Source organism: Octopus bimaculoides, chromosome 9 (assembly GCF_046866305.1).
Source record: "Octopus bimaculoides isolate indiv1 chromosome 9, ASM4686630v1, whole genome shotgun sequence".
Lineage (NCBI taxonomy): Eukaryota > Metazoa > Mollusca > Cephalopoda > Octopoda > Octopodidae > Octopus > Octopus bimaculoides.
In genome coordinates this window covers 29,549,821-29,572,878 of record NC_142936.1, presented here as the reverse complement: position 1 = coordinate 29,572,878, position 23,058 = coordinate 29,549,821, and the positions used below count along the sequence as shown (strand labels likewise).

The 23,058-nt window shown below is 37.5% G+C and overlaps 1 protein-coding gene across 15 annotated transcripts in view; it reads left to right on the top strand.

Moving 5' to 3' along the window:
- Window positions 1-23,058, top strand: part of LOC106869710 (phosphatase and actin regulator 2) — a 372,706-nt gene that overhangs the window by 235,626 nt on the left and 114,022 nt on the right. For all 15 annotated transcript variants that reach the window (XM_089358127.1, XM_052970517.2, XM_089358129.1 and 12 more), the window contains one exon: window positions 5,681-5,788. In XM_089358127.1, coding sequence (XP_089214253.1) covers window positions 5,681-5,788 — 108 coding nt within the window. The remainder of the gene's footprint in view (window positions 1-5,680; window positions 5,789-23,058) is intronic.

Here is a 23,058-nt window from a genome sequence, read left to right as displayed (position 1 = left end):
GGCCCAACACTCGAAACAAACTCAGCCACTTTTCTCTGTGATACCCACCACATGAAAGGAACTCAGCTACTTTGCCTCCGTAGAGCCCAACGCTCAAAAGGAGCTCAGCCACTTTGCCTCCGTCAGACCCAGCACTTGAAAGGAACTCAGCCACTTTGCCTCTGTGAGACCCAACATTTAAAAGACGTTCTTTACATGTCACTAGCACAGGTGCACTTGGTCCTCTCAAGCACAGCACATCACCAAAGGTCTCAGTCACAAGTTATTGCCTCTGTGAGGCTCAAAGTTCAAAGATCATGCCTCACCACCTTGTCCCATGTCTTCCTGAGTCTACCTCTACCACAGGTTCCCTCCACAGTTAGAGATTGGCACTTCTTTGCACAGCTGTCCACATCCATATGCATCACATGACCATACCAGTACAGTCGTTTCTCTTGCACACCACATCTGATTCCTCTAATGCCTAACTTTTCTCTCAAGATGCTTACACTTTGTCAATCATGCACACTGACATTGCACATCCAATGAAGCATTCTGGCTTCATTTCTTTCAAGCCTATGCATGTCCTCATTCTGGAGGCTCAGTGGTTAGGGCAGCGGACTCGCGGTCATAGGATCGCGGTTTCGATTTCCAGACCGAGCGTTGTGAGTGTTTATTGAGTGAAAACACCTAAAGCTCCACAAGGCTCCGGCAGGGGATGGTGGCGAACTCTGCTGTACTCTTTCACCACAACTTTCTCTCACTCTTACTTCCTGTTTCTGTTGTGCCTGTAATTCAAAGGATCAGCCTTGTCGCACTGTGTCATGCTGAATATCCCCGAGAACTACGTTAAGGGTACACGTGTCTGTGGAGTGCTCAACCACTTGCACGTTAATTTCACAATCAGGTTGTTCCGTTGAACGGATCAACTGGAACCCTCGATGTCATAAGCGACGGAGTGCCAACAACAACAATGCATGTCCTCAGCTGTCATAGCCCATATTTCACTGCCATGCAGCATAGCTGTTCGCACACAGGCATCAAACAATCTGCCTTCCACTCTGAGAGAGATGCCCTTTGTTGCCAGCAGGGTTAGGAGCTCTTTGAACTTGGCCCAGCCTAATCTTATTGTCACAGCTACACTCTTGGAGCATCCATCGCCACAACTAACTTGGTCACCTAGATGATGGAAGCTATCTACTACCTCTAGCTTGCCCCCCTGGCAGTTGATGGAGTCTATTTTCTGCACATTTTCAGCATTTATTGTACCTGAGCACTTCCCACATATAAAAGTTAGTTTCCCTGTTAACCTTCCTCTGATGTTGCTGCACCTTTTGTGTCCAAAGCTTACACTGGGTGCACTTGTGGTGTTTCTGCCTACACCTTTTCTACAGATTGAGCAAGGCTATCTACCTGAAAGAATTTGTGATTTGTCTGCCTTCCTATTTACTATGACTGGTTTTTGCCTAGTTAACTCTAAGGCCCTTAGATTCTAGACTTTGCTTCCATACCTGGAACTTCTCTAGTTCAGGTAGTGATTCAGCTATAAGAGCAAGGTCATCAGCATAGAGGAGCTCCCAGGAGCAGCCATTTTGAATTCCTCTGTTATTGCCTGGAGGACTATGATAAACAAGAGGAAGCTGAGCTTGATGAACTCCTACTTGTACCCTGAATTCTTCACTGTACTTGTTGCCCACCCTCACCTTACTGGTAGCATCACTGTACAAAACTTGTATGGCTCTCATAAACCATTCATCTATCCCTAGTTTCCGCATTGACCATTAGATAAGGGAGCAGGGGACCCTGTCAAAGGTTTTCTCCATGTCAACGAAAGCCAGGTACAGAGGTTTATCTTTGGCTAGGTATTTCTCCTGCAGTTGTCTTACCAGAAATATAGCCTCTGTGGTGCTTCTACTGGGCACAAAATGAAACTGCATCTCATCTCGACTAATTCTCTCCCTAATTAGCTGAGCCATGACTCTCCACAACTTTCATCACCTGATCCAATAATTTGATACCTCTGTAATTATTTCTATCAAAGGCATCACCTTTACCTTTGTAGCAGTTGACTATGGTGCTACTACACCAGTCATTGGGTATGACTCCTCCATGAATCACCTGATTTACAATATGGGTGACAAGACCATAACCCACACCACCAGATATTTTAAGCATCTCATCAGTGATTCCTGTTGGGCCAGGGGCTTTCCCTGCCTTCATATCCTTAATTGTTTTATCTACCAGGGTACTGTTGATTTGGGTAGCTAGTCCTTCAATTGGGTCAACATTTGGCAAACTCTCATCCTTCTATTCATTCTCCATGTTCAGCAGTCTTTCATAATGGCATCTCCAAGCCTATTTCTTTGCAGACTCATTAAAAGCAAGTGCAGCATCATCCATGCAGACACATTTCTCTCCTATGATATCAGAATTTTCTCTCACACACTGTCTTCTAATCCAAAATACTTCAGTTCTTTGGTCCTCGCGGTGCTGAACATAGGTAAACTGCTTTTCTGCTTCTCTTTTGGCTGGATATAGCTGTCTCCTAGCTTCCCTTCTGGCTATCTGATACAGTTCCTTGCTGCCCTCACTCTTCCAGGCCTGTTTCTTTGCCATAATGACCCTGTCCACAGTATTGTTCGACCACTACATTTCCCTAAGTCTGGAAGGGACTTTGCACCAGCCACAGATTTGGTCTGTGGCACTCAGCAAGCTGTCTATGTCACAAGTTTGTAGCTCCTCCTCCCTCTCATCAAATTTCTCAGTTAGGATGTCCCTAAATCTCTGACCTTATGAAGGGTCCTTAAGCTTCCAAATCATTCTTTTCTAGATTGGTCTGCTTCTTGGCATCCTCCTGCTAATGACTAGTCTATGCTGGGGGATACATTCTTCACCGGAGAGGGTCTTTGTATTTAAGAGCAACCATGCATCCTATTGTTTGGTGAGAATGTAATCGATCTGGCTAACAAAGTCACCTAATTGATAGATTATCAGGTGGCTGGCTGGCTTCCTGAAGTTGGTGTTGCAGATCAAAAGGTTATTTGAATCACAGAACTCCAGTAGCCTTGTTCCCTCTTCATTTTTTGAACCAATTCCATAGCCTTGATGAACACCATGGGTTATGCCAGGCTGCCGTCTGACATGCCCATTGAAATCCCCAGCCACGAAGATGAGATCATTGTCACTCATCTTTGAGATAGCCTGAAGAAGAATATCATAAGAGTGGTTCTTCTGTTCATTTGGTAGGCATGCTGGTGGGGCATAGGCAGATATAATTGTAGCTATACTATTCTGCAAGACTAGCCTGAGCTTAAGTACTTTATCGCACACTCTGACTACCTCTATGACTTTTCCCTCTATTTCTCTGCAAAAAGTATGCCCACACTACCTGCTTCATCACTGTTACCTTCCCAGAAGATTTTATACCTGTGTGACTTGCCTATGAGGAACTTGGCTGAAGCTCCTCTCCACCTTACCTCTTGAATGCAACATACATCAACACACCTCCATTCAAGCATCTCTACAATTTCGTTAGACATACATTTCAATGTGCCTACATTTACAGTGCCAACTTTGAAAACTAAGAAAGGGATGTGGGAGGGAACATGGGGAAGGAGAGCATCTGAAAAGAAGGTTTCTGTGATCGTTTGATAACAGACATGTCATGACAGTTGTTCTCACTTTTAAGCTATCATCATTCAACCATGTGGAAATTGTTGCTTCTACTGGGGGTGAGAGTAAGTTAAGTATTGTAAATATAAGCATTACTGCAGCTGCAAATATAGCTATAAATATGCCAATGTTAAATTAAGTAAGTAAATGGGCTGGTATTAGTCCTATATATATATATAGTTTGGGTTAGTCCTATATATAGAGAAAGTAACGAATTACAGGTTACAAATTTATCTTAACTCAAGAACGTTAGCATGTTAGTAATATATATTAAATGAATGAAAAAAATGATGAACGATTAAAAACTAGAGAAGTTTCTTAGCTTAGTGGCTGGACATTCCGCATCATGATATGATGGTGTCAAATAGCAGAGCGAAATGAGAAGGTTTGAGATAAACCATGTGCGAAGGCGTTGTTTATATAATCTACAGCCAGAAGTGGTCAAATAAGTGGCTGGTTTCTCCACAAGAAAATTGAAATAGCAGCAAAGAGCAATAGTGAAATGGAAGAAATGGCTAGCTTTGCCACAAGAAAATTGAAATAGCAGCAAAGGGCAATAGTGAAGCAAAGAACGATAGAAACACCTGAGAATTATGTCAAGTAATTAAAGGGGTATGATTCTAGAAGTTATTGGAGAAAGTAATGTATTACAGGTTGCGAAGTTATTTTAACTCAAGAATGTTAGCTCGTTAGTAATACATTAAAGTTTCTTTGCTTAGCAGCTGGACATTTCATATGTGATATGATGGTGTTAAATAGCAGAGCAAGATGAGAAGGTTTGAGAGAAAAAAAAAGCCCTTTGTGTGTGTGTGTGTGTGTGTGTGTGTGTGTGTGTGTGTGTGTGTGTGTGTGTGTGTGTGTATGTGACTTCACTGGATATGTTGAGCAGCTTCCAGATGTCTTCAGTGATGTATATGGTAGCCATAGAGTTGGTTCTGTAATAAGGAGGGAGCAAGGTTACTGGAGTTCTATGGTGCAAATAACCTAATAATCTGCAACACCAACTTCTGAAAGCCAGGCAGTCACCTGTTCACCTATCAATCAATCACTAGCCAGGTTGACTACATTCTCACCAGAAAGTGAGATACTTGGTTGTTCATAAATGCAAAGACCTTATGTCTCAATAAGAGGATTGCTATATTTGGAGCACCTTTGATCGTAAATCAGTCTGCATGATAATGTCTAGCTTGGAGCTAAACTACCTACAATTGGGTACCTCTGCCATAGTGGTTCAATCTGTCAGAGATAGCAACCAAGTCTCCTTAAATCAGATTTCACCAATGGCATGCAAGTGTCGATAAATGGTTGAATGACCAAATTCAAGCATCTCTGCTAGCTCCCCAACAGTTACAATGGGATTTTGCCCCACCAGGTTTTGCAGGACATCCTCTTTGAGCTCTACAGATCTTCCAGGACGAGGCTTAATTTCTAAGCTGTAGTCATTGGCTCGGAATTTCAGGAACCACCGTTGACACTGGCTTACACTTGTTCCATCCCCATACACTGCATTAATATTCCTCCACATATTGCCTTTATTGAACTAATAAGGTAAAATATACCAAATATGCTCCTTTGCTACTTTCATTATAACATTAAAAACATAACTGTTAAAATTTAACTGCACTCTTCAAAACTTGCATTAAGACTAAACAGAAGTTAGAATTACTACCTGCTTTTATAGCAAGTTGATGCAAGTAGTTTATCATGTTTCCCTCTGACTTTTACTTCATGCAATTGAAAACACAGCATTATTTATGGGATGACCCAATATATGTTTTAATTAGTTTGAAACTACCCTTACAATATTAGATGCTGTAAAAAAAAACCCCAAAACAGCGATTAAAACAATTTTGTTTCCTTTCTCAATCTATTCAAAGTAACATATTGAAGATCCTATTTTGCATTATCTTTTACTTTCATTTTGTTTTTAAAGGATTTCTTTTCTTAACATTTGAAAGAATATTTCTGGTGTCATAATTTTATATATATATGTGTGTGTGTGTATTGTATATATTTCTCTTGCTTTCAGATTTAGAGAGAAAAATATCTATGCGTTCCACGCGAGAGGAGTTAATACGAAAAGGAGTTTTAAAAGAATCTGATGATGTACAGGAAAACCATGTAAATAAATTATTAGGTATGTATCATTTATGGTTCTTTAATGTGTAATAGTAATGAATTTGTTATATGAAAAAAATGAAAGGTACTTTTTAACCACTGTTCATCAATTCTGGAAAAGAAAAATTTCTTCTTTTATAACTTAAATTTAAATTCAATTTGGATCTTTTATAAAACTACACTGTATGTGTTGTACATTTATAATCAAAGCTGAGACTCTGTTAGCAAGAAACTCATAGATTTCTTTTAATGCTGCTCATAGTTTTGTCCATGCATTGCTGTTAGTTGTTTAGCCTCAAATCAGCCCTGATCAGTCAGACCTATTGATCAAAGTTTTACCTGTATTCAGACACATTATCTAATTCATCCTTCCTTTTTTAAGACTATATAGTGTGACTGCTATTTCTTCCAGCAGATAGTGACCCTGTGAAAACTCCTATAATGTCAAGACATTGATCTTGTTATTATTTTGTGCTTGGTCAACCCTAACCAAGATGGTATATGACAAAATGCCTTCTCTTGACTATCCCCACTTTTGCACTGTTGATAAAGTTGGGGCGTCATCTCTAATGTAGCGATTATGTCACTGAGGACTAAACTGTTTTTCTGCAGGTACTTGATAACACCTCAATGCCAAATTTTGGCATTTTCACTGCTTGTTACTTTTGAAGTCTTTGTTGAACAGTCAGATGTCAGTTTACCTGGAAAGAAACAATGCAGTTATTAAGAAGGGTTGAAATTAATGCATGCCAGATTTCACAGCTCTAGCATCACTCCTTCACTGACTAGGCTATGAACTTTTCAGACCACACTCGTAAGCCTACTTTGTCCAATGTGTCCTTACTTTTTTAAGATATGTGATTTGAGGAAGATTTGATTACTGTGTGTACCAGGGCAAGCAAACTTTTCAAAAAATTTTACGTGCCAGTCTCATCACAGTTTTTTCAATGACTTGCAGTCCCCTATAAAATGCAAGGTAATCAACATGGTAAAAAACTGACATACATTCATGTACCATGAATTTCAGACTATGAACCACACTGCCCATAGACCTGCAACCCTGAAAACCACGACTTAATCCAGTCAATGCCCCATTGAGATACAATAAATGCACATGAAAATATGGGGAATCAGTTGATCAGTTGGTTACAAGACGAATGAGAAACGAAAAATATCAACAGCACATGCATGATCAACCATTATATCTGCATATTTTCTATCGACCAATCACACTTGTTGTACAAGTGTGATTAGCAAATGAGTGTGTAGGAGTGACATGGGTTTTTGAGGCCAATGACAAGAAAGGATGATAGCATGTGACAAATTGAAAGTCTTGAAATTTTAAAAATTAACTGTCTCAAGTCATCCTGTTTTCATTAATACTTCAGCGACCCTTAGGTATCCCCTCGGGGACTGCAGACCCTATTTTGAGAACCACTGCATTGGAGCTTCCTTCATTGGCTCTGACAGACAGTGGTTATCTGAATTTGCTACAAATATAAGTAAATAAATCATTAACACTACACCATTATAAAGGTGGACAATGCTGTTAGTTATGTACGAGGTTGTGTCAAAAAGTTCTGTAGCGTGCCAACAGATGGCAACATACAGCTGTGTGCAAAGTGAGAACTCGCGGTGACCTTCATGTGACAGTATACTGAATGACATTGCTGTGTTTACTTCGCAAGTTGTGAAATTTGTGTTTTTGTGATCACATGCATGCTGTAGTCTGTGATTTTGTCATGGACAGGAACAAAGAGCCAACATAAAATTTGCATTAAATTTGGGAAGTCTGCTATAGAGACATTGAGCATGCTTATGGTGATGAGGCAATGGGCTGTACGCAATGTTTTGAGTGGCACAGGCGCTTCAAAAACAGACGAGCCTCCCTGGAAATGTGGTATTGTGCATCAAGAATTTGTCCCCCAGGGCTAGACCATCAATTGAGTGTTCTACTGTGATGTTTTGAAGCATTTGAGAGAGGACATTCGGTGAAAGCAACTGAATCTACAGAATGCGAAGAATTAGATTCTTCACCAAGCTCTCCTCACAAAAACAACACGGTATCGCTTCTGCATCTACCCTATTTGCCAGATTTAGCACCAGCAGACTTCCATCTCTTCCCCAAGAGGAAAATGCAGCTTAAAGGTCACTGTTTTAACACCGTTGTTGAGATCCAGTGTGAATCACAGAAGATTCTTAGCTTGCTTATGGAAAACGACTTTCAGGTCAGATTCCAAAAGTGGCAGGAATGCTGGGACCAGTGTATTGCTGCACAAGGTGACTATTTTGAAGGAGATGATGTTAAAACTTTGGTAAATAAGTAATTTTTTATTAAACATAACTAGTCTGGGAACTTTTTAATATCACTTCATAGAAATTGGTGCTTGAAAGTGAAATAATGAAATTCTGTGTTTGAGAGAGATAGTTTTAATGCCTATCTGAATTTTATTAAATTTATATACAATGAAAAAGTGTGTGTTGGAGAGAAATTTAAGGCATTCTACATTTTGTTATATATAATGAACAATGTATTGAATTGAATGCTATCTAATTTTACTTTCAAACAATGGTGCTGCATTGTATACAGGACAATTTGTTAATTCATTGTAGGTATGGCATTTTCAGATGTGCTGACAATGCAGTCATTCACCTGGCATTGCATACAAGAGCACTTATTTTAATTTCTGCATGTCTAGTTAGCAAAGTCTACTAATTAGATTTTTAAATATATTTGTGATGGTAATATTATAGAAATTAAAATATCTACAGTTTGTGCGTGTGTTGTTTAGCTCCAATTTAACCCAGATATCAAGTAGACCTATCATAAGTCTTTACAGATCCAGAACTACATTAGTCTAATGTGATAGTAGTAGGCTGTAACTATAGAGAGGCTATGGTTTTGGTTTGTGTGTGTGTGTGTGTGTAGATCTCACTACTATATTATGATACTGAGATATGACCTAAAAAAGAAATGCAACAAATGTGAATTGCAGTATTTGTAATGTTCAGTAGATGTGTGTACATTAACAAAGTGATCTGGGAATAATAGAGAGAGAGAGAAAAGCAAGTAATATGTTACTAACAAAATTAATTATGATTACTGAATAGAAATTTGTTGAAACAAGGTTGTATTTAGTGGTAATAAACACAGATATCAAATTTGGAATAGTTTGAATCTGACTGTTAAATGGTTATTTATGAAAGGTAGTATTGGCAAAAACAATGGTTAAAGCTTGGACCAAGACAAGAATTGATATACATAATAGAACCTTCAGAATATCGTTGTTGTAGTTATTGTTGCTTATTCCAGGCTAGTTCTAATGAAGCAGACCTATGATTATAAAATGTATTTCCCTCACATTGAAATAGGTTCAGCAATGGACACTTAAATTTTTCAGACTAAGTGCAAATCGTTTATTTTATAAGCAAAGTTGAATATCCTTTTTTTTTTTAACAAGTTTTTGTCTTCAGCATCTTCTACATATACTAGGTGTGGTACAGGTTATATAAAAATATAGATATAAAAAATACTTATTATGCACAACAGAAGAAGTATGTTCATACACTCAACTACACATAACCAACAAGGCAGTCACTATGCAGTAGCTAGTTCAACCTGCTAGAAATAGCAATCAAGTTACCATTAACTCACACCCTACCATTTTAAAGACAGAAGAATACTTTAGGTAATGTTATCTTTCATCTGGAATACTTTTAATTATAGGTTTTTTCATTCAGCGATGACCTAGAGCTAAACAACAACGGCAATAAAGTAACACACTTCCTTCCATATATTGTTGACTGTAGTAATTGCTAGTGCAAATATACTAAGAACACTGACCACATATAGAAGGAGTGAGCTAAGGTATAGGGCAAACAAATAATCTGTTGAAGAGCATTTTAATTTTGAATTTTATGTTGCAAAAATTTCAATCTGAAATTGTGTGCCACAAGTGATGTTGTTATACTTTGGGAGGGTCATACTGCCAATAAATACACACACACTAGTTGTTGCTTACTTCATTTTTAGCTATATAGTCCAAAACTTTTGATCATGCAATTGTGACCTTTTCAATAATTTCAATTTCACTGACCAATTTTTTTATTTGCCAAGTATTATGGTTTGTTCTCATTCATTAATATTTCTGGTTAATATTGTTTCAAATATTTCTACCAGTTTTGTTATGGAAAGTGGGGTAATGCTCATCAAATGCATTGCTACTTATTAATTTTAAGGGTGGTGGAAAACAGAGTCCGTGGAGTGCTGTACAAAATGCTATACAGTTATTATTCAATTACATTCTGAGTTCAAATCGCCCTGGTGTCAACTTTACCAGTCATCATTTGTAGCTCATACAAAACGATATTTAGATATGTACTAAGAATCAATTTAATTGACTGTATCATTCCCTTAAAATTTCTTGACTTGTGCTTATGCTAGAAAACTATTATTATTATTATAATTAACCCCTTTTGGGGGTCAATGAAGTAAATACCAGTAGAGTACTGGCGTCAACATAATCAACTAACCCCTCTCCCAAAATTTCAGGCTTTGTGTCTATAGTAGAAAGGATTATTATTATTATTATTATCATTGCCTTTGCACAGCTTCTAACACTGGAGATGTACTGCGGTGTCAGCTGTTCACTACCAGTGAACTAAGGTAACACCTCTTATTTTTCGAGCACCTTCCAGAGTATTTGGGTGGTTCCAAGCAGTGCTGTTTTCTGCAAGTGCTCCACCCTTATTGCAGCCCCTATTTATTCCACGTACTTCTCGAGATTTTTGCTCGCTGTTCCCAGGGTTTTGACAATTATTGGTACTACTGCTACCTTTTTCATCGACCACAACTGCTTAACTTTCCAAGCTAACCTGTCATATCTCTCGTATTATTATTATTATTATTATTATTATTATTATTATTACTGAGTGAGAGAGCAGTGCATGGTATCAAAGTGACACTGGGGTACAAATATATGAAGCCCAATATACCCATCATGAGTACTCGTGTCTGATAAGGATACACTAGGCACATGCATCGCAACCATATGTGCATGACATGGTGATCTCATATCAAGATAAACAGCACATGACCTTGCAGGTGGAGCCCAGTTAGAATTTTCTTCAGGTCGAGTAGCCCATCCCACTCAAAAGGTCCCTGAATAGGATTTGTTTTAAGGATGATGAACAAAACATCCATGTTTCCAGAGGATTCCTCTCAACACATGGCTACAATACTCCCCCACTATTTCTGATCATGATCAGAGATGTACATATCTTCAGCCACTAAGGGATATAATCAACTGGTTAAGGTCAAACAACTGACAAGCAAGTGTAGCCCATCTTTTATACCAAAACAAAACAATGTACATATTCTTCTTCTTCTTCTTCTTCTTCTTATTATTATTATTGTTATTATTACTATTATTATTATTATTGTTATTATTACTATTATTATTATTAAAGCGGTGAGCTGGCAGACTCATTAGCACACCAGAGAAAATATTTAGTGGCATTTCTTCTGGCATTTTATGTTCTGAGTTCAAATACCATCAAGGTCAACTTTGCCTTTCATCCTTTTAGAGGTCAATAAAATAAGTACCAGTTGAGCACTAGAACCAATGTAATCAACTCCTCCTTCCCTCAAAACCACTGATCTTGTGTTAAAATTAGAATTATTATGATAAAGGCAATGAGTGGCCATTCTTCAAGCTCTTTACATTCTGAGTTCATATCTCACTGAGGTCAACTTTGCCTTTTCTCCATTCTGGAGTTAATAAAATAAAGTATCAGTTAAATACCAGGCTGTATTTAATCACTTGTTTCTCTGTCCCTAAGACTGTGGCCTGTGCAGATGTATACTATATTATTTTATTATTATAGTGAAAGTTGTGAATTGGCAGAATTGTTACAGTGTTGGACAAAATGTCTTGTGGTACATCTTCCTGCTGTTTACATTCTGAGTTCAAATTCTGCTGAAATCAACTTTGCCATTCATCCCTCTGGAGTCGATAAACTACCAGTCAAGCACTGGGGTCAAATGGTATTGACTAAATCCTTCTCCTTTAAAATTACTGGCCTTGTGTCTAAATCAGAAATTATTATTATTATGTAACTTAACAAAAAGTTCTTATATAAAATTATGATGGAATGTTTTAATACAGATACAAGCACATTAAAATAGGTTTTGTGTCAAAGAACTAAAGGCAAAGTCAGGTGGGTTGATATCAAAAGCAAACAACAAATATATACAGACAAGAGATTACAGAAATAATACTCGTATGTTTACCTTTCTTACTGTCAGACAACAATAACTTGGAGCAGAATGCTGTCTTTTACCCTAAAACATCTCTGACATAATTACCTAAGAACATGTACTATTTACATCTTACACATGTTAACTGATATAATATCAGCTTCAACAAACAACTGTTCCAGTTGTTCACTCAGTAGATCTATTACTTCTTTGTTGTATTTTAGTATAAGTAGCTGAGTACTTCACAGACAATGATATATATGCTTAATGCAATACTCCAGCAGACTCTGTGTAGTTAAGCTGTGTATACAATCTATCCAACAATCTTTTACATAATTTCTGCTTACCTAATTTCACTGCTGTAGACACTTGTTGCAGGTGCTGTGTCAGTATTATAATGAAAACTAGGATTGTAAAGCAATCTTCAGTCAAAGTAGACAAACAAAGAATTTCTAACTTTGGACTGTTATGGTACTGCTTGTTTCTGTTGTGAATAACTTCTTAATAAACGCTTGATAATCATTGAATGATGCTCTAAACATTGCATTCAGTATTATGATGTATAGCCTTGGAAGTATATTTTTATTTTGCTCTACCACTTGTACAAAGATTATCAGGATTTTAGAAAAAAATCATATCAAACTTATTAACACATGCATCATTTTTTTTCTCCCACTATTCTTTGTGTGCTCACGTATATTTGTGTGTGCACGTTCCTACTTTTAACCTATAATCCAATACTGTTAACAGCTATTTGTTTCAGTTTTATAAACACACACACACACACACACACACTCTCTCTCTCTCTCTCTCTCATTTTGTAGTTGTTCAAAAATTTGTCCATTTTAATGCTATTATTGAAAGAGATTTTTGTTTAACACTGTTCACTATACACACACACACACAACATTATGTTAATGTTTCTTCTATGAATTCTATTCAATTCTGTTGAATACTTATCTGTTCTTTATCATTCTCCTCTGCTTTAATTACTTTTCACACCTGTCATTTTCTTTTAGAATATCTAATATTTCCCATTTTCTCTTTATTTCATCCTCTGCCAGTGATAATATCCACTGATGGTACACATCTATATTTTCACAGATCTGTTAACCTCCTCTGCCAATTTCCAACCCCTCCTTTCATGAACTGTCATTTCATTCTCATTTTCTTGCATATTTTAGCTTCTAATTTACTACTACTACTATGACAAGTACAATGACAACAACTAGTGTAGTGACTTGACTGAATCATTAGAATATGTGATAAAATGCCTTAGGGTATTTGTTCCGCCACTTGATGTTTTGAATTTAAATCCTGCCAAGTACCAGTTGAATTCTGGGTTGATTTATTCAACTATCCTCACCCCTCAAAATTACAGGTATTGTGCCTAAATTAGTTTTATATTAAAATGTTTCTGACCTTCAATAGATTTTGGAAACAGGTTAAGTATTTTGTATGTGTGAATGTAGGAATAGCTGTGTAGCTGAGGTCACCTTACAGTTTGATGGGTCCCAGCTCAATCCAGCTGCTCTGCACTTTACTCAAAGCTGTTGTATAAATGTTTTATATATTGGCTACAAGTTGACCAAAACTTTACTGGAACTGTGCAAATAACCATCAAAAGTGTGTGTATTGGTAAGAAAGTGCAGAATTGGTGAGTGAATCAAAAACAGCCACATCGTATTCCATGCCATCCTTTTACTTCCAGTAGACTTTGCAGTTCTACCATGCAAGCCTGATAAAATAGGACCAGACAAGATATTGGGTTAATTATCAATCAAATCCATAAAGGCATATGGCTATGGTCCAATGACTGAAAGCAATAAAACAATGTATCCATACACTCCACCATTATAGTTGACATCCACTCTAAAGTTAGAATGTCATATGTGATTTGAATTCTGATTGAAAATTTGTTGATTTTTATCTGCACAAAATCTTGGGTTCTGGAAAATTAACACAAATTCTATTAAAAGGAATTGTTTATCTTCTCAATGTGATTACTAATTCTTCTAGTTTGTTACTAACATGTGTATGCATGTGCGTGTATGTTTACATCGCTGTAACTTAATGATTCACCAAAAGAGATCAATAGACTTTAAAAAATATGTACTGCTATTGATTTAAGAAATAAGTACTGGCATTGATTTGTTTCACTAAACTCTTCAAGGCACTGCCCCAGCATGAAACAAGTAAAAGATATATATATATATATACATATTTGTTTTGCAAGATTTTTGATGTGAAATTGTGTGTTGAAACAGATGTTGTTGTACTTGGGGATGGTCATATTGCCAGTTTAGCCAATAAAAACACACGCACTGTATATTTGGTGTTAATTTGCTTCAGCTTTATATTACATTAATCTTAATCTTATTTCGGCCAGAGTTCTTTCGTCACACTTCTGTGACCTCATCAGTGGTCCTTTGTTTCCTTCTTTCTTATGTATATATATAAATATATATAAATGAATAAATACACTTCTTAATGTCCACTAACCACACAAACTAGAACAAATTTTGTTAGTGTTTTAACCATAGGCCAGAACATAGTAACTTTAAGAAGGCTTGAACTTATAATTCTGAAGTTTGGAGAGATTATGAATCTTTTGCTCTTTGACTGATCCACTTTATTGGCATCAAATATATATTTATGCAGCATAGACAAATCCCTTCAGCGTGCATGCACACGCACACACACACACACACACACACACACAAACTGTCACAGGTTTGTAGATTTGATTCCTGGACCATGTAGTGCATTGTGTCCTTGAGCAAGGTTTTTCATTTCACAATACTCCAGTCAATTCAGCTGAAATAGATACCAGCTGAGCACTAATGTGACCCCTCCCGCCTCTCTCTTTAACTATGGCTTCTTAGATGTTATGCTGGATCAAAAGTGAGAGGCCCAAGAAGACATCTATATCTGTTCATGACTTTATAGGAACCTAAAGCAATTAGCAAAAGCATAGTACATTACCAAGTCATCCTCAGTTCCAAACTGACAATTGTGAGTGTGTGTGTGTTACATTCAGCCCAGTCAAGTGGCCTGTTACTCCAGTGTTTCCTTGGCATGCAGCTACTTCTTCAGACAAGTCCAATCTGCTTAAAGTGACACACCTCATCATTACAAAGAGCATATATAATTAGATTAAAAGTACCATAAAACCTTATGTAACTTATGCACTTTTTTTTTCGCAAAAGCAAAAATAAATTTTAGGGGGTGCATATGAGAAGATTGTTTCCAGAATTAAAAAAAAAATTTTTTTTTGTTGAAAAATGACGTACAAATGTAAACGTTCGTCCTGGAAGTTGACTCGTTTAATGTCAAAATAGGTTTTTACAGAAAAAATATAATGAACTTGACTTTCATTTATGCTGGACGGTATAATGCTTACTTTTTCTGTATGAATTTACTAAAGCCATTAAATGGTTAACTACTTTTTGAAGTTTGACGTTCATGCTGGTAATCACAGTCTGGGCCATATTTTACATAGCTTGGAGTTTCTACCTTTCATAATGGAGCCCAGCAATTTCCTTAAATAAATCAGTTTTTCTTCATTTAAGAAGTCTAACTTGTGTTTCCCTCCAGGAAGCCATTGCTCACTTTTTCTGTGTTAGGACGATGAAATTCATCACTGCTGACATCACTACTACCAGCTCTTACTGCACCTAACACCAACAACATCATCATAATTCATCCTTCATCATCATCATCATCATCGTTTAACGTCCGCTTTCCATGCTAGCATGGGTTGGACGATTTGACTGAGGACTGGTGAAACCGGATGGCAACACCAGGCTCCAGTCTGATTTGGCAGAGTTTCTACAGCTGGATGCCCTTCCTAACGCCAACCACTCAGAGAGTGTAGTGGGTGCTTTTACGTGTCACCCGCACGAAAACGGCCACGCTCGAAATGGTGTCTTTTATGTGCCACCCGCACAAGCCAGTCCAGGGGCACTGGCAACGATCTCGCTCGAAAATCCTACAGGAGCCAGTCAGGCGGTACTGGCAACGGCCACGCTCAAAATGGTGCATCTCATGTGCCACCCGCACAAGAACCAGTCCAGGGGCACTGGCAACGATCTTACTTGGCTTGCCGGGTCTTCTCACGCACAGCCCATTTCCAAAGGTCTCGGTCCGTAGTCATCGCCTCGGTGAGGCCCAATGTACGAAGGTCTTGCCTCACCACCTCAGCCCAGGTCTTCCTGGGCCTACCTCTTCCACGGGTTCCCTCAACTGTTAGGGTGTGGCACTTTTTCACGCAGCTATCCTCCTCCATTCTCACCACATGTCCATACCAGCGCAATCGTCTCTCTTGCACGCCACAACTGATGCTTCTAATGTTCAGCTTTTCTCTCAAGATACTTACACTCTGACGGGTATTCACATTGACATTACACATCCAACGGAGCATACTGGCTTCATTCCTTGCGAGCTTACGTATGTCCTCAGCAGTTACAGCCCATGTTTCACTGCCATGTAGCATGGTTGTTCGTACGCATGCGTCATACAGTCTGCCTTTTACTCTGAGTGAGAGTCCCTTTGTCGCCAGCAGGGGTAAGAGCTCTCTAAACTTTGCCCAGGCTATTCTTATTCTAGCAGCTACACTTTCAGCGCACCCACCCCCACTACTAACTTGGTCGCCCAGATAGCGGAAGCTATCGACTACCTCTAGTTTTTCACCCTGGAATGAGATAGAAGTTGTTTCCTGTTTGTTTGCAGTCTTTATTGCACCTGAACATCTGCCACAAACAAAAACTAACTTGCTAGTTAACCTGCCTTTGATGTTGCTGCACCTCTTATGTGTCCATAGCTTGCACCGGGTACATCTTATAGAGTTACTACCTACTCCTTTTCTACATACTGAGCAGGGCCATCTACCTGAAGGGGTTTGTGTTTTATCTACCTTCCTACTTATTAGGATTTTGGTTTTAGCTAGGTTGACTCTAAGGCCCTTCAATTCTAGACCTTGCTTCCACACCTGAAACTTCTCCTCTAGTTCTGATAGTGACTCCGCAATTAGGGCAAGGTCATCAGCATAGAGGAGCTCCCAGGGGCAACCTGTCTTGAACTCCTCTGTGATTGCCTGGAGGACTATGGTAAATAATAGGGGGCTGAGGACGGAACCTTGGTGGACCCCTACCTCTACCCGGAATTCATTGCTGTACTCATTTCCAACCCTCACCTTACTGGCCGCATCTCTGTACATGGCTCGCACAGCTCTCACTAGCCATTCTTCTATCCCAAGTTTCCTCATTGACCACCAGATAAGGGATCGGGGGACCCTGTCAAAGGCTTTCTCCATGTCAACGAAAGCCAGGTACAGAGGTTTATCCTTGGCTAGGTATTTCTCTTGCAACTGTCTCACTAGAAATAAGGCATCAGTAGTGCTTTTACCTGGCACGAACCCAAACTGCATCTCATCTAAATTGATTCGCTCCCTAATTAGTTGGGCTATGACCCTCTCTGTAACTTTCATAACCTGATCTAACAGCTTGATGCCTCTGTAATTATTTGTATCTAAAGCGTCCCCTTTACCTTTGTAGCAGTTGACTATGATGCTGCTACACCAGTCATAGGGTATGACTCCTTCGTGTATCACCTGGTTCGTAATACGGGTGACTAGGCTATAGCCAACACTGCCAGATATTTTGAGCATCTCTGCAGTGATTCCTGATGGGCCGGGGGCTTTCCCGGTCTTCATACTCTTAATTGCTTTATCTACCCTGGTACTATCAACTCGGATAGCTGGTCCCTCTATTGGGTCGACATAAGGCAGGCTCTCTTTCTCCCATTCATTCTCTTTATTAAGCAATCTATCGTAGTGGCATCTCCAGACCTCTTTCTTTGCATCCTCATTTAATGCAAGCGTACCATCATCCATGCGAACACATTTCTCTCCTACAACATCACTATTCTCTCTCCTACACTGTCTTGCAACCCGAAATACCTCGAGTCTTTGGTCCTCACGGCGCAGAACATTGGCAAATCTTTCCTTATCTGCTTCCCCTCTGGCTAAATAAACCTGTCGCCTAGCCTCCCTTCTGGCACATTGGTACAATTCCCTGCTACCACCGTTCTTCCAGTCCTTCCAAGCTTGTTTCTTTTGTCTTATAGCCCTGTCTACCTCCTTGTTCCACCACCACGTTACTCTGGGTTGGGAGGGGACCTTACACCACCCACAAATCTGGTCGGTGGCTTTCAACAGGTTGTCCCGCAGAAATCTCCAATTGTCTTCCACGTTGTATGATGCTATATCCCCTTCTATTTCGTTAAATGCTTCAAGTAACTTGCGCATGTAAACTCACTAAGAGAATATGATTTAGCGTTCCTACAGAAACCTTCATTTACCTTATATGATGTTTAATGTCCTTTCACATTCATGTTGAATTTTGTGGCAGTCTTATGTTCTCTTCATAGAACACTTGTATGTTCATTTGGTATAGTAGATTTTTGCTATTCCTGTTTATGTCTCCTCACACATGTGTATATTCTAACAAGTCGCTTCTTAAATTTCACACCTTTCTTGTTCAATAAACACTGAGTCAAACTTGCAAAACTGTTTGTTTTCTCCCTTTGATTTTTAATGTTTATTTTAGCGGGTTATCAAACTATCAGTATGGTCTCCCAGTTAAAATGGTAATGACAAATTCTTAAGTTTGCTTGACATTTTATAAGTGTGAAAGGGATTAAAATTTTGATACTCTATATCAAAGGTTCTGACAAGAATAGGCATTTCGATCAATTGGAATTCTGTTAACATAGTTAGTTTGATCAGTCACCTTCCTCTGTTGGTTGAGTAAAGTATCATCCAAGCTGATGTTAATTAGTAATTAAACTTATTTTGCAACACTTGTGCATATTTATCAGCTTTGTTTTTGTTGATAAGAATTATCAACAACTTTTCCTGTGATTGTAATTTGAGAAGACATACAGAAGTATGCTAAAGATTGGACATAATCTCTTGTGAGCAAAAAATGTAAAATAAAGTTTATTATAAACAACACAAACAATTCATAATTTAATAGCTTTCAATGTGATACCTGTTAAACAGAAATTATTTTTATTTAATGAAAATTTAATAAAATCTAATCATACGTAAGTGAAATTATGCTAAATGCAGCTAAATTGAAAACCTTTTTTTTCCTGGCCATATCAGCAATTCTGAAAACTTTTGGGTACGAATTTTACACAAGTAGAAGCTTTTTTTTAACAATTTTTATCCTGAAAATCACCTGCTTAAATTACACACAAATGACATGGATTTTTATGGTATTAGCAACAATAATAACACACATACAGGAGTCCAAGAAGGAAGCCCTCATACATGCACTATTTTCTATACTACTTTCACCAGTGTAGTGATGAACTATGTCTCTCTGCCAATTTGGCATTTGTCTGAAGAAGTGCCTGTGCACCATAGAAACTCCACCGTACTCTGTTTGTATTCTTTGGATCATTACTTCTCAATGCTTTATATAGACAGACAGATAGATATATTGTATCAATTTTAGGACAATGAATACTCTCTCTCATCTCTCATTACTGACATTTATTTCTAATATACACATGTGTGTGTGCATATATATATATATATATGCACACATACTTATATATTTTTATGCATATGTGCATATATATGAGTACCAAAAATTGTAACAAATTTTAAATCAAAAGTTTTTTTTAATGATTTATGTTCTAAAGAAACTTACGAATCACCACATATACACAAACAGACAAGTACAAATATGTGTACATGCGTGTGCTCGCTCACATACACACATACATGTGAAAATATGTTTATGTAATATATTTACTGATGAAAAATAGTGTTTGCAGTTGATATTTCTGTTTCTCTGTTGTTAGTTTATTTTAGAATTAGACAGTTTCAGAGTTGGGAAAATGAACATCTGTGAGCCAGAGCATTCCTACAAGAATCTTTACTATGTTAATTTATTTATCTTTTGTTCTCTCTTTATTTATGTACAAAGACAAAATTGTGAATTGAAAATTGAGTAATAAAAAGCTATTTTGGAGAAAGTGGATTTCAAAACTAACATTATTTTCATCACTTTATTTAAAATTCTGCATGTGTTTGGTGGAGGGAGAGATGTATTCTCTGGTAGCTACATAGCTGATAGAAATGTTCAAGTATATTCTGTGACTACACATCTAGACTGACAACGAAAACATGTTTTTACTGTTTGAATATGTTAATGATATTTTCAGTTTTATCGTTCCAATGAGAAACATGTACTTTTGTCTTATAGCACCACGTACTGTATTTTGAAAACTTTAAACATCATTATTATACTGTGGAACACAATTTCCATTGAGTTAGATCTGTCACTTGTTTTTGACTAACTTTAGGTCTCTGAATCCAAAAATGAACCCAGTTTTTCTGTATCACATCAGGTTTTTTTATTCTTGTTTTGTCTCAAAAGCCATAAAAAGACTGCATCTAACAAATTTGGGCTTATTTTATAATGTATTGCAAATTTACATACAGTGAAAAATAATAAAACACTGCTTGACTAATGTTTGTGAAAATTTTTTATTCATATAAAAGATATTGTTACTGTAAGTCAAATTGTATGCAAGTTGTTTAGATAAAAATTTATGCTTATAGCTTTTCCTGGAGTGTTTATTCTGTGGACAATCTTGCTTGATGCTCCAACAATAGTCAGCCATCATATTTATATCCCATCTACCCTGATACTACTCCTCCATGACCTTCAAATCTTGGTGTAATCTTTCACCTTGCTTATCACCAACATAACCAACATTTTCTGGTAAGTTAGCAAGATGGCTTTGCAAAAAATTGCAACTTGATGCTCATGTTGCATCCAAGAGCCTTGTTGCTCTCCAATAGTTTCTGGACAATCTCAGTGTAATTTCTTGCTTGTATTTTTCCAAGAAAGTTCTTGACAAGGTCTTTGAATGATGATAAAGCATTCTTTTCAACTTCTGACATTGTCTGGATGAAATGATCATCTTTTTTGAGCTGCTGAATCTGTGGACCATCAAACACACTGGCCTTGATTTTTTTTTCAATTGACAGGCCAGGAAATGCTAAAGTGAGGTACCTTCAGTAGGCACTTCTTTAATGAATTGCTCCACGAGACCTAGTTTAATGTACAGAGGTGGAAACATAATTTTCTTTCTGACAACAAATGACTCATGTAGAACGTTATGATCACATGAATTGAGGTCAGGTCTTGGAGGCCAATTCCTCTCCACCCAATGCTTCTCTTGAGCTCTACTGTCCCACATGCACAGAAAGCAGAGATACTTGGTATAACCAAGAAGGATGCATACTATTTTAAGGTTAACACAGATGATCCAGTCATGTTTGTGATATTGCAACAGCTCAATAACTGAATTCCCAATTGAGACTGCACCATATAAATTGCCATTGTTGAGGAGGATATACTTTAAGCTCCGCTTTGAGCTATTGATGAACAGTTGCCATTCAGTTGAGTTGTAAATTGAAATTCCCAATTCCTTTAGTAAACTTTGTATGTTATGGCAATACACAAAGCTGCTGTCACTTCAAAAGTACTGCATAAATGCACTTTCTCTGGATCAAAATTAGGATACCTTTGCTTCTTTTTCAAGCAATATTTTCTCATTCAGTCTTGATGCTAGGAGTCCTGAAGCCTTTTTTGATAGTCCCAAATCTTGTACCAAATCATTCAACTTATTCTGATTGAATACCTTACGAGCTGAGTCATCTTCAATTTCAAAATCTACGTCATTGCTGCCACAATGTTCTTCATCATGATCCAGATCTTCAAGAGAGGGAAGTTGAGCAGAAACTGGCACTGGGATTTCAACTGAATGTGGTACTGGATGAATGGCTGATGGTAGACTAAAATACTTGATTTTACATTTGTTTTTCTTGTTATATCCTTAAGTTTTCACTAAGTAAAAGTAACAGTCTGTGCAATGATCTCTGGCTCTTGCCAAATTGTACGTATACCAAATGCCAACTTATCACGTGTTCCCTTGATCCATGTCCATAAACTCTTACATACTGCTTGTACACCTTGTGAAGGGCCCAAGATTCGTCTTACTTAAAAATATGCAAAATAGTCTCACTTAACAAATGTGCTGATGTTTGTCCTTTAACTGGGAATGGTGAAACTGCCACAGATATAGCAAAAGGAATTAGGCACTTACGACAAGTAACAGCAAAGGCAGACATAATCTGAAAGAAAGGAAATAAATACCAATAAAAGCAGTCACAAGCTTAGAAAAATAAGAAGTTACACAGTATGATAGTACACACCTATATAGAGCAGCACAACCTCTTACTGCACTGTCTCGTGTGTAAATGAATATACAAGTTATAAGCAGGGTTGCCAGTGTAAAAGTAAAAAAAAAGCAAAAAAAAAAGCCCAGATTTTGATCATAAAAAAGCTGATATCATATGTGTGTGCATGTATATATACATATATGTATATATACATATATATATATATATATATATATATATATATATATACATGTCAGTTGCAAATGGGATGATGATTGGGTTGGTTTTTCAGCTCGTTTTTGCACAATCTTATAGTCATTTGATATTGCTGAATCAATAATTACTATGAATTACCATTTTTGTCATGAAAGAATGATGTCAAGCTTATTACATACTCTCTAGAGTTCTGTCTGTATGCTTAAGCTCCAAAATGTTTTTGTATTGTCATTTTCTAAGATAGATGGAGACTCATGTGAGCTCCAGACAGCTTTTAATTGCAGCAGTTGAAATATGGTAGCAAGACATGTAGAGCAGCTTTATTACAATATTGAATCTCAGAGTGCATTGTGTTGGGACATGCTGACACAATATGGTGCATTGTTTTGAGACATTCTACACAAAAGCAACATTTGTCATATTGTAAGAGCTATTCATATTCCATTCAGTATATCTAGTAATGGAGGCCTAGTTCTATATAATAAATGTTGATGCTTCTGCTGCCCTATTCAGGCCTGATTTGTGTCAGTGATAGTCTTTTATTTAT